The sequence below is a fragment of the Gordionus sp. m RMFG-2023 genome, chromosome 5, assembly GCF_954871325.1.
Source record: "Gordionus sp. m RMFG-2023 chromosome 5, tfGorSpeb1-WG-v2, whole genome shotgun sequence".
In the NCBI taxonomy this organism is placed as follows: domain Eukaryota; kingdom Metazoa; phylum Nematomorpha; class Gordioida; order Chordodea; family Parachordodidae; genus Gordionus; species Gordionus sp. m RMFG-2023.
In genome coordinates this window covers 17,382,074-17,395,695 of record NC_088779.1, presented here as the reverse complement: position 1 = coordinate 17,395,695, position 13,622 = coordinate 17,382,074, and the positions used below count along the sequence as shown (strand labels likewise).

General features: G+C 26.7%; 1 protein-coding gene across 1 annotated transcript in view; it reads left to right on the top strand.

Annotated features, from left to right (window-relative positions):
* Nucleotides 1–488, top strand: part of LOC135930216 (atrial natriuretic peptide receptor 1-like) — a 39,393-nt gene extending 38,905 nt beyond the window's left edge. The window contains exons 12-13 of the mRNA XM_065466996.1: nt 189–286; nt 419–488. Coding sequence (XP_065323068.1) covers nt 189–286; nt 419–488 — 168 coding nt within the window. The remainder of the gene's footprint in view (nt 1–188; nt 287–418) is intronic.
* Nucleotides 489–13,622: the final 13,134 nt, after the last annotated feature.

The window sequence follows — 13,622 nt, the reverse complement described above, 5'->3', positions numbered from 1 at the left end:
ACTAGTAATATTATAAAAACCATTATGTAAAAACGGAGGTGGGACCACAAGTTCCCAAAAAACATAAATTACAATAATTATATATTAAAATGGTAATTTATATATTTTATAATGAAGAGATAACGATTGGTAAAATGTAATTTGTTAATTTTGAATATTTAATTGTTTTTTTTCTCGGCTATATCAAGAAGTTTCAGATTAAGGATTTACCTAAAGACCAAGGCCCAGAAGTTAAACCATCTGGGCTTAATTCATCATATAATGATAAATTAGCACAGGATGTTTGGTATTCGGGCTAGGTAAGAAGACGGCATAACTGTAATCGCTGCGTGTCTTGCATGTATGCTTTGACTATATATACAATTAAGACCATGTATCCCTTTGGAATCAACTAATACTTTACATTTTATGCATGTAGGCTGAACTATGTTACATCCAATACGATGGCCTATGGCTACTTTTACGAAGTGACTATGGATCCTTACTAAAAATAATTACTAAAATACTTAAATAAAGTAATCCTTGTATTTTATTATATATAAACTACAATAAATATATAATTTACAAATTAAATGCCAAAAAAAAACTAACTTCTGAGATTATTAATAATAAATTTTTTTAATATATTTATTCTTTTCATGTCAAATGAAATATATATTAATATAAATAATAAAACTATAATACAACTTGTCCTCACTTTCCATGTAAAAATCTGGGTAACAATTTACACAAAAAAATAACGAAGATTACATAATTAATTAATTAAATTAAATTTTTTCAATATATCCCTTTATATTCTATATACATATTTTTAAAAAACACTAATGATATATATTAAAAACTATTACTTATACATATGGCATGCTAAGAACTATATAAAAATTTTTTTATATTAACTGTATTTAAAAAAAATTAAATTAAATTCCAAAAAAAAATACAAATAAAAAAAAATTCTTCTATTTCCGGAACATTAATTAACATTCCTCAAGGTCATTCTGCATTCTCTGTCACTGAAATGATTCTCTGTCATTCCAATGTCCTCACTGGGTATCATGTCGCCCCGAACTCCATTTCAAATTGACTGTGTCAATTCCTGTCTCCTCAGAACTATTCGCAAATTTGTATCTTGGGGTTCTTGCTGAAGCACCTGCCACTTCCCTTTCCATCTTTCTGTTGATTGGTCCCCGTTGCTAACGATCGCGATATCGCCATAATTTGCCTGAGCGTGCCATGAACTATTATATATATAAAATATAAATAATAAAACTATAATACCACAGCTAGTTTAGTTAATATTAATATAAATCGGCAATATAAAAATATCCTCAAATCAAAAAATTTCAGAACCTTTTCTAATTTTAATAATAAATATGTTTTAACCAAGAATACGACACGATTACGACATTTTCTCCTTGTTTTGAGGGGTAAGAGAAAAATTGCCCTATAAAACTTATTCAACTAAATTTTATCAATTTTATTATGATCTTTTAAAGATATCTTCAAAATTCAATTGCCAGTTTATAAAAAGTTTCACATCATTTAATACGGAAGAAAAGACATCTCTCAATATTGCTGCTTTATAATGTCGCTTAATTTTTTTTATTAAATATCTTATTTTATAAAATATTATCTCACATTATTTTGATAATAAAAAATCAAACCAATGATTTTACTTTTCTATAATAAATATAACAAATATATTATCTTCAATAATTTTTTATTTCCTCGTTATCTTTGGGCAGTATTTTTTTGAAAAATTTTTATTTGCCTCGCGATGATTCCTTATTTGTATTTTGATATATGCATCTAGAATCCACTCCGATATCGAAGGTCCATTGATAATCATGAACATTAATTTTAACAAATTATTTAAACTTAAACTTTCTCAATTATTTACCATGTTCAATTCATAAGAAGAAAGCACCTTTCACACTCGGCAGTATTGCAGGTTAAAGTATCGACGAAATTAAGGATTTTTTGAATATTTTCATAAGGATATTGTTGTGTTTTTAATTGTTTATAATTTATCTTATCCTATGTGTGTACGGTAATCACTTATAGTGATGGGTTTTTCTTATATTACTATTTTTGTTTGTACAATATTTGTTAATAAATGATGTGTTTTTCTTATATTCTTTGTACTATATTCACTTATACCGAGCATATTTTTGATCTCATCCTCTAAAACAGTTTTCGAGATGGACGAGGACATTAAATTTATATTTATTTATTATTGTTTGATTGTAAAAGGGGGCTATATAAAGACCTCGAAAATGAATTGTGATCATTAAATAATTTAAAATTTTCATGTTTTATTTCTATGTAACGATTAATTTATTCTATATTATTTTTAATGGATTTATTTAGATAGTACTATTTAATGGCGACTATACTTAACGAAATAAAATTTTATGATTCTACTTGTCTGTGCTTAAATAGGTGGTGAGTATCCAGGACTTTGGGTAAACCACAACGTGCCCGCTAAGTCCCGTTCTTCAGTCCCCTTCTCCGACAATTCCGGCCCCACGAACTCAGTCATTCTCTCCCCCACCCCGATGGTAGGACTTGATTGTCAAAATACAACACTCTTAATCTATATATTGTCGAAGCCCAGCTATCGTTTCTTATTTATTTAATTTCTAATCTTTGGCAGATTCCTGTTATTTGCTTCTCACCAAATTGCCCATTTAGATTCTTAGACAAATTTTATTTTTGAATAAAGTATATATAGAAAAAAGTTTATAAAAAATATACCTTTTTAACACTTATTCAGCTTTAACTATCCATTAGACGGGATTGCCTAATTTCTAGAGAAATTAAAAATTGGTCTCTTATTAATCTTACTAGTTTTGAAAAATAATATAATTTAAAATAAATTTAATTTTTGAATCGAGCCACATTTAAATATTTACCTTCAAGATATTTAAATATCAGTCAATCAATAATAAAAATGGTAGGATACCCATGAACTTGCTAATAAAAATATCTTAATTTATTATTTTTTCATAGATTGATAAATCTTACTAACAACTAATTTTAAATTTGTATTTAAACATTTATTAGGTCTTTTTATTATTGTACTATTACTTGCCTGTAGTGCTGTTAAATCGGCTCAATCCTGGCAGTTTAAAAAAAAGCCTTCAGACAACAGTTTATGTTTTTTTAAAAAATCGAGTGACCCTTAATTTAAACTTCGATTGAGGCTAAGATGCTAGTTTTAGCTTAAAAATTTTCTTTTACCTTTTTTAAAGTTGGCTTAAAACCTGCAAAAATGGACTCATTATAATATTTACAAATAAATTTTTATTTTTTATTAACTTGAAAAATTTTTATAATATCTATAAAAAAATTGATGAGAGAAATCAAAATTGTTGCCTTAGTTGATAATAAAATATAAAAATAATGAAAATAAAAATATTAAAAATATAAATTTTTGTTTATCATTTCTCTGTGTCTATAAAAAATATTATAAAAAAAATCTATTTTTGCCTATATCATATAGTTATTTCATCGTCATTATCTGATACTGAAAATTCAGAATCAGATAAATTAACATTACCATGGCCAATTATAACCATATAATAAAGAGAAAAGAGATTCAAATTTAGCACCTCTATATATTAAAATAATTAGACGAGCCCCTCTTCAAAATTTGGAAAGGGGGCTAAAATTAAAAAAAATTTTAGTGCTAGTTTAGCCCCCTTCGTAAAGAATCTCTGACCTGGATATAATCTTGACCTCCAAAAGAAATCTGGCTAGTATTGCTTAAGCATTAAAATACCAATAATAAAATCATATTATTCTATTCATAAACCTTTTTATATTAAAATAAAATTATCTTGTTTTATAAATATTTATAGTAAAATCTATTTCTAGATGAGGCAGCCATGAGATACGTTAACGATGATATAACATTTATATTAAGAAAATTAAAAAATATATTTTTACAGTAATATATTTTGCCCTTTTAATACAAAAATCTAATTGGAAACCCACTATATAATAAATATCCATTATATGCATACCCTCCTTATGTAGATTCCTAGTTCTCTTAGATGTCTATCCCGTATCTAGTGTTGTTAATTGGCTAAGTCGAGTCGACTTAGCCTAAAATCTAGTCAAGTTTTGAGTCGCAAAACTCATTTCAGTTTGAGCGGCTCAATGAGGTACATGAGTCGGCTTCAGTGACGGCTCGATGAGTCGGCTTCAGAGTCGGCTCGATGAGTCGGCTAAGGTTTATTTTGAATCGGCCTGCTATTATTATTTACTTCACGATAAATATTTAAAAAAAATTTAACCCCTATGGTTCGAAAATTTAAATATTTTTAAATTCGAAATGTATTATTTTAAGAATATGACCATGTTATTATTAATATTATCTAAACCCCGACATTTCGCTGATAGATGTCTAAACTTTTGTGCCATCTATGACCACAATCTTAAAGCTTACATAATAGCTTTCTGGATAAAATGTTGAGTTAGCCGTTTTTAAATTGGCTCAAATCGAGCCGTTTAACAAGACTACCTATACAATTATTTATAATATATATAAAAAAGATTTTTTTAAAAAAAATATTCAGACCTGGGTATGATTTTTTTTAAATATATTATAGGGGAGACCGGGGTTATATTGTCCATAAAAAATTGAAGTGCTATAAAAAATAGACGAAGCAATTTTTCCAAAATGTTTAAACATAGTTTTATTCTTTACATATATCTCTATGGTAGAAATAAAAAAATTTATATAAAAATATTAATTCTAATTAAATAAATAGAAATAAATTGTCAAATATGTTAAATTTATTAGGTTCATCTATATTATATGTATTAGCCGGAAGAACTTATTATCACTTAAAACTGTCATATAATTTACAAAAAATAAGTCGATCATCTTCATAATGTCATTCGTGGCCCAAGAAAAACTAGTGGCTTTTAATGTTTTGATAAATTTGGTCGAATTTTTTTTATTCAAGATAATTTCTGCTTAAAAATGGCTAATAGGTACCCCAAACCAAAACCTGCCCCATGTCTTCACAATTAATTAAAATTTAATTTGAAGATAATTAAATTACCACAAATATTGTCAATATTTTTATATATGATAGAAAGGAGATTTTTTTTATCATTTAGAATTTAATATTAAGTCTTAAAACGAAGAAATAAAATATAAATTTTTTAGAAATAAAATGGAAATATAATTTTTAATTTTAAATAAGAAAAAAAATTTTATAATAAAAAAAACCAGATGGGAAAAAATTAGTTATTAATAAATATTAAAAATAAATATAATAATATATTTAAAAAAAAATCCATCATTAAAAAAATAAGGGATTGATTTTATATTTTTGATGACTTAGTTTTCTTTTATTTTTTTAAATCCATCTGGGAAAAATTTTTTTTATAGCTTAACAAACATTTGATTTTTTTTTAAAGTGATGTTTTAAAATATAGAGTATTAAAAGATAATATACAGTGTTGTGATGATTTAATGAAACATATTGACGATTAAATTAAAACGCAGCCATATAAATAAAAGTCTTTTTCTTGCATAAATAATGAAAATAACACATTTGCAATTTATAAAAAAATTTAAAAATAACAAAATATTAAACTACTATAAAAACCAGGTCAAAATATCTTCAGGTTTTTTTATTATCAAGGTTATAAAAATCGTGGGGTATTATTTACCCCTCCTTTGTAGGGGTATCCCGTCTTTACAGAGAATCTTTTATAGAGAATGCAAATATAGAGAAACTTTTATAGAGAAAACAATTGTAGAGAATGTCGTTTATAAAGAATATCGTTTATAGAGAATGATTTTATAGAGAATTTATTTTATAGAGAAACTTTTAAAGAGAAAACAATTATATAGAATGTCGTTTATAGAGAATGATTTTATAGAGAATATTTTACAGAGAATTGTTTTACAGAGAATTATTTTATAGAGAATATTTTACAGAGAATTGTTTTAGAGAGAATTATTTTATAGAGAAGGATTTTATAGAGAATAATTTTATAGAATTTTATAGAGAATGATTTTATAGAAAATAAATTAAGTATTATTTTAGAAATAAATTTTCTCAAAAAAAGCCAGATGCCGTCATATAAATTCTCGGAACCCTTGAATAGAAAAAGGGAAAAAATAATCATAAAAAAAATTATTCACGTTCCTGATTTGTATTGCTTATGAATAATTATGATAATATTTTTGAGTTTCCTCTTGTTATTTTTTTTAAAATACGCCGAACAATTAGAAGTAGTAATACTAAAATTATGAAAATGTTTCCTTCTTTATCAGTTTCTATTAGTGCTTTGCTTTAACTAGTAGAGTAGCCATTTAAAAAAAAAAACTATTAGCAACAAAGCCAGCCTTACGCCAATTGTTTTAAAAAATTTTGTCAATATTTAGTTGCTTTGTGCATTATTTTAATCTGCTTGGCCCGGCCCCGATTTAAAAAAAATATATTATCTATTTTTAATTTGCCTAGATAATAATGGTGATTTAAAATATTTGGTTTTAAAATATATGGCCCGGCTCGAGTTTTTTAAAAAAAAGCTTTTTTTGACCCGGCCCGTGTATTTAAAAAAATTAAAATACGGCCCGGGTTTAAGATCGGGCCTGTAGGTCTCTGATTTATAGTGCGCTTTTATAATTTCCCTAATAAATCTGATTTTACCAATTCCGAAGAGAATCTACCATGGGAATTCATACGATTGCGCCAAAATATTTTTGTATTTAATAATTTTATTTTGTTCTATTTTTTCATTTTAAATCATAAATTGAGCGCGTTTTATTAAATTTTATATCTGATTTTGCCGAAAATGCATTATAATATGTGTAGAACACCCACCCTATAAATTTCAGAAGATCTTATATTGAACTTCTGAAGAAATTTTAATTTACATTAATCTGAAATTTATAAGTAGTGTTAGTAGCCTAAAAATCAGCTAAACATAATTTGGCAACCGAAAAATCGCCTAAAACTAATTAGACAAAATGTAGGACTGGGAGCTAGGCTAATCGCCCGTCAGCGTTACGCAACACTAAGCCTAGCCTTTATTAAAATTATTTTATATATTTATTATGTAACGATATATGACGGGCGATTAATCGAGCTCCTTAGCCGATGCCTAATTTTTGAATAATTAGTTTTCGCTATTTTTATGCTAAGCCTAATTATGCTTAGCCGATTTTTTAATCTAAAAACTTGGCTAACCGTTTTGGAATTGCCTAAAATTAACCGATTGTGCAACATTAAGAGTGGGTATTCTACACTTATTCAGGTGCATTTCTGGCAAAATCAGATTTTTAAATTTAATAAAACGCACTCATTAATGATTTTAAATGCAAATAATAACAAAAAATAAAACATTACCCATTAAACTATCGCCTTACCAAAATTAAGTTTAGTTAAAAGATCATTAGAGTACTGTCTAATATTCACAGGGTAGGCAGGGAAGACCAGGGGGTGGTTGGATCAATTTCTGTCAAAATTGTCATAGGTCCGAAAATAATTGTATCTGAATTTACAAAATACAAAATGATAGTTCAAACCCTTACCTAAAAATTATACATCGACAAAATTTAAAATAATACACTTTTTTCTCTAAATTGATTTTAGTAAAATAAAAATTTCTTATTACAAGCCTAAACTCCTTAGGAGTGTAGAGAAAGGTGAATCAAAAAGTTTAAAATGTTTTTTATAGGTTTTTTGAACTTGTTAAACATTCCGAAGATCAGACTTTTAATATTTATAAGAAATTTTTTATTTACATATAGGGATTATATTTATTGATACCAATTTGTTTAAATATGGTTGGTTCACAGACAAGCTTGTCATCATATGATTATAAGAAGTTTTGTATCATGATATACACTGATTTCCATCACATTGTAATGTCTTTCTTTAAAAAATATCGAAGCTTGATATTTGCAGCAGATTGCACAATATTTTACTAACTCTTTTACACTTAGAAGTTATTTCAAATACCTAATTATCAAAAGATTTTTCATCATATATTATAATACTACCCCCTTCTTCCCCCACTCTCCTCATTTCCTATACCACATCAAAATTAGAACAACGGAATTCCAAATACAAACTATCCATTTTAATTTCAATGCCAATCATGAGTTATAACCCCTTCCCCTGTGGTAAAAGGTCCTGTTTAACATTGTTTGAATGGTTAAGCGTCTTTTTATTATTGGTAGTCGGCCTATAGATCTGGTTATAAGCAAGTATAATATTAATATTTAAATTTCTTCGTATCATTAGGGCTAATTATTTATTCAAACTTTTCTGTTGGGAGGAGGGGTGGATGTTTTTTAATAAAAAAATTTTCATGATTAAAGCAATATTTTTATTTTCCAGCATAGCATAAGGATTTTCATTATCTAAGCTTCCTGAGACAGTTATATATAAAGGCATAGAAAATGTAAAAAAGAGATATTTTCCACCTTTCGATTTTTTAGGGTTGTATCTACTCTTTGAAGTACAACTCACAAAGTAAATATTTTATTCCATTAAATTTTCTCATCTTCAGCGATAACGTTCAATCACTATTATCGCCACTCTAATAAAATTTATGACATTCATCAGATTAATAAAATATAGCAACTGAACTGAAATGGAAATATACTATAATTTGTGTTAAAAATAGCTAAGTTATTTTTCATAATATATGAGGCATGTTCAATTCATTCAATTTTAGCTCTACTTATATTTATTATATTTCTAGACTCGTCAGGAAGCAAGAACTTAGCAAGAATCAATTAAGGAAATCAATAATCTATTTTTTTCCCAATTCCTAAGTCACAATACTGGCAATTTCATCATCAGAGATTACACGAATTAAGTACTGAGATGGATAGTAATTCAATTCGAAAATCTATCTATGATGCTGAATATTGTTTCATGTCTTGTTGTGATAAGCTTTGACCTTGTCTTTTTGATTAAACAATAAGAGAACTTTATATAAATTTATTATCAAAAAATGTTTATCAAGTCCATACTAAATCCCTCACTAATTAAAGCATGTTTTGTCAAAGAATAATATAAATCCGAGGTCTAATTATCTTGGCTCAATGTTTTAAATAAAACTTTTTTTCTTAGTGCCTTGCAAATTTTATTAATTTCGGCCAAAGCTCCATCCAAAATCTTTATTTTTAGGAGCCTAGCCATAATTTTAAATTTTAGGCCTGAGCTTGTCCTGTCCCAAATTTAATTGAAAAATATACCTAAACGCATATTAAACAATCAATTAATATAAAAATTTAATTCCTTTACCCTAATCTTTAGAGAAATCTATTTTATTGCTTAGAATCTTTTTTATATTTTTTGAGTCAAAAAAATCAAAAGCCTTAACCCTAGTTTAAAAAAAAATATTTTTAGACCCAAGCCCAACTTTAAATTAATTTCCAGGTTCAACTATGTCTGTCTAAAGGCCGATAAATATAAAATTGTAGTTTTCATCAAACTCTCCCAATATAGCAACTGATGTAATTCATTTGAGATAATGCATTCGCGACAATGAATTAGCGATAATACATTTATGATAATGCATTCGCTATAATATTTTCGCTGTATTATACTCGCTATAATGCATTCGCGATAATGCGTTCGCTATAATACATTCGCGATAATGCATTTGCTGTAATGCATTCGCTATAATATTTTATATAGAAACCTTCAATTTACGGTTTTGGTAACAAGTTCAAAAAACCTATAAAAAACATTTTAAACTTTTTGATTCACCTTTCTCTACACTCCTAAGGAGTTTAGGCTTGTAATAAGAAATTTTTATTTTACTAAAATCAATTTAGAGAAAAAAGTGTATTATTTTAAATTTTGTCGATGTATAATTTTTAGGTAAGGGTTTGAACTATCATTTTGTATTTTGTAAATTCAGATACAATTATTTTCGGACCTATGACAATTTTGACAGAAATTGATCCAACCACCCCCTGGTCTTCCCTGCCTACCCTGTGAATATTAGACAGTACTCTAATGATCTTTTAACTAAACTTAATTTTGGTAAGGCGATAGTTTAATGGGTAATGTTTTATTTTTTGTTATTATTTGCATTTAAAATCATTAATGAGTGCGTTTTATTAAATTTAAAAATCTGATTTTGCCAGAAATGCACCTGAATAAGTGTAGAATACCCACTCTTAATGTTGCACAATCGGTTAATTTTAGGCAATTCCAAAACGGTTAGCCAAGTTTTTAGATTAAAAAATCGGCTAAGCATAATTAGGCTTAGCATAAAAATAGCGAAAACTAATTATTCAAAAATTAGGCATCGGCTAAGGAGCTCGATTAATCGCCCGTCATATATCGTTACATAATAAATATATAAAATAATTTTAATAAAGGCTAGGCTTAGTGTTGCGTAACGCTGACGGGCGATTAGCCTAGCTCCCAGTCCTACATTTTGTCTAATTAGTTTTAGGCGATTTTTCGGTTGCCAAATTATGTTTAGCTGATTTTTAGGCTACTAACACTACTTATAAATTTCAGATTAATGTAAATTAAAATTTCTTCAGAAGTTCAATATAAGATCTTCTGAAATTTATAGGGTGGGTGTTCTACACATATTATAATGCATTTTCGGCAAAATCAGATATAAAATTTAATAAAACGCGCTCAATTTATGATTTAAAATGAAAAAATAGAACAAAATAAAATTATTAAATACAAAAATATTTTGGCGCAATCGTATGAATTCCCATGGTAGATTCTCTTCGGAATTGGTAAAATCAGATTTATTAGGGAAATTATAAAAGCGCACTATAAATCAGAGACCTACAGGCCCGATCTTAAACCCGGGCCGTATTTTAATTTTTTTAAATACACGGGCCGGGTCAAAAAAAGCTTTTTTTTAAAAACTCGAGCCGGGCCATATATTTTAAAACCAAATATTTTAAATCACCATTATTATCTAGGCAAATTAAAAATAGATAATATATTTTTTTTAAATCGGGGCCGGGCCAAGCAGATTAAAATAATGCACAAAGCAACTAAATATTGACAAAATTTTTTAAAACAATTGGCGTAAGGCTGGCTTTGTTGCTAATAGTTTTTTTTTTAAATGGCTACTCTACTAGTTAAAGCAAAGCACTAATAGAAACTGATAAAGAAGGAAACATTTTCATAATTTTAGTATTACTACTTCTAATTGTTCGGCGTATTTTAAAAAAAATAACAAGAGGAAACTCAAAAATATTATCATAATTATTCATAAGCAATACAAATCAGGAACGTGAATAATTTTTTTTATGATTATTTTTTCCCTTTTTCTATTCAAGGGTTCCGAGAATTTATATGACGGCATCTGGCTTTTTTTGAGAAAATTTATTTCTAAAATAATACTTAATTCATTTTCTATAAAATCATTCTCTATAAAATTCTATAAAATTATTCTCTATAAAATCCTTCTCTATAAAATAATTCTCTCTAAAACAATTCTCTGTAAAGTATTCTCTATAAAATAATTCTCTGTAAAACAATTCTCTGTAAAATATTCTCTATAAAATCATTCTCTATAAACGACATTCTATATAATTGTTTTCTCTTTAAAAGTTTCTCTATAAAATAAATTCTCTATAAAATCATTCTCTATAAACGAAATTCTCTACAAAATCATTCTCTATAAATGAGATTCTCTATAAACGACATTCTCTATAATTGTTTTCTCTTTAAAAGTTTCTCTATAAAATAAATTCTCTATAAAATCAATCTCTATAAACGATATTCTCTACAAAATCATTCTCTATAAATGAGATTCTCTATAAACGACATTCTCTATAATTGTTTTCTCTTTAAAAGTTTCTCTATAAAATAAATTCTCTATAAAATTATTCTCTATAAACGATATTCTTTATAAACGACATTCTCTACAATTGTTTTCTCTATAAAAGTTTCTCTATATTTGCATTCTCTATAAAAGATTCTCTGTAAAGACGGGATACCCAATTGTCCCATATATAATATTTCTCTATAAAATCAAGATCTAGAAAATTATTTTCCATAAAATAATTCTCTACAATTTAATTCTCTAGAAAATGATTCTGTACAATGTAATTCTCTATAAAAGTAATTCTCTTTAAAATCATTCTCTATAAACAACATTCTCTATAAAATCATTCTCTTTGAAGTCATTCTCTATTAAGGACCTTCTCTATAAAATAATTCTCTTTAAAATCATTCTCTATAATCGACATTCTCTATAAAACCATTCTCTATAAACGTCATTCTCTATAAAATCATTCTCTTTGAAGTCATTCTCTATAAAGGACATTCTCTATAAAATAATTCTCTTTAAAATCATTCTCTATAAATTACATTCTCTATAAAACAATTCTCTATAAATGCATTCTCTATAATTGTTTTCTCTATAAATGTTTCTCTATAAAATACATTCTCTATAATGGTTTCTCTATAAAGACGTGGAACCCTTTGTAGGGAAGGGTATTGGAAAAATCTTTGAATGAGTTAAAAAGTTCTAAATCGCGAAAACAAAAATTGATAAAAATTGGGAATCTCGCTTATATCTCCTAGAAAATTTTTTAAAGTAAATTTGAAATTAATATTAAGATGCCAGGGGAGACTTGTATTTAAGTTAAAAATTTCAAAAAAATCGCTAAAAAGGGAGGAAATATCCTCCATCTCCATGTTCCCAGTTTGATACCCAAATTTGGAGAAAAAATAAATTTCTTTTTGGGCAAAGCTTAAGGTCAAATTATGATAATTTTTTAACTTATTTTTCATTGTTTATATTATTTTCTATTAAAGTTACCTTTCTTATATTAGTTTCGAGAATGACTTGTGATTTGTGAAACCTTTATTTTATTTATATAAAAGATCAAAATATATAAAATTTTCTATTCGTATTGCATTGCACATAATATAACGAAAAAATATATCTACATTATATAATAATCTTGTGTAATTATCTATTAAATTAATTGTTCAAAGGAATAGATCGGATTCCCTCTTCGATATATCGTATCGTATGTGAATAGAAGGCTGTGAAATCATAATTAGTGAAATTTAGCAAAAAGCTAGTAATTGCCTTGATTTTATGGATTCCGTTATTTGGTTTGGGATATATAGAGCGATATTGATTTTTCAAAACGCCAAAAAAATTTTCGATGGGGTTTAGTTGAGGGGAATAAGGTGAAAGATATACTATATTTTGATAATTTTGTGATCTGATATAAAACAAGAAAAAATCTTGTTCTTCTTTATTTTAAATTAGATAGGGTGTAGTTCCACTCATTATGATAAAACACATCTAAGTTACAAGGTTTGTTGATACCCTTGAGAACGGCATAATTATATGGAGGGCGGGCCTACATATAAATCATATGCCCATGACCTACGTGCTAGATAAGATAAGATTAATTTTTAATTATAATCATAATGTATTTTTAATATTACATAATAGCCCTTTAATATTATATAATTTACTTTATTGAAGGCTCTAAAATAAAAACGGATCTTTCTTTACTTTAAATTTTTTTGACATACACTCTACCTAATATTTGTAGAAATTCCTAGAGTGGACCAACAGTTATTAAAACTTTAAATATAAGTAAGAGAGATTGGGTTTAGTCGAAC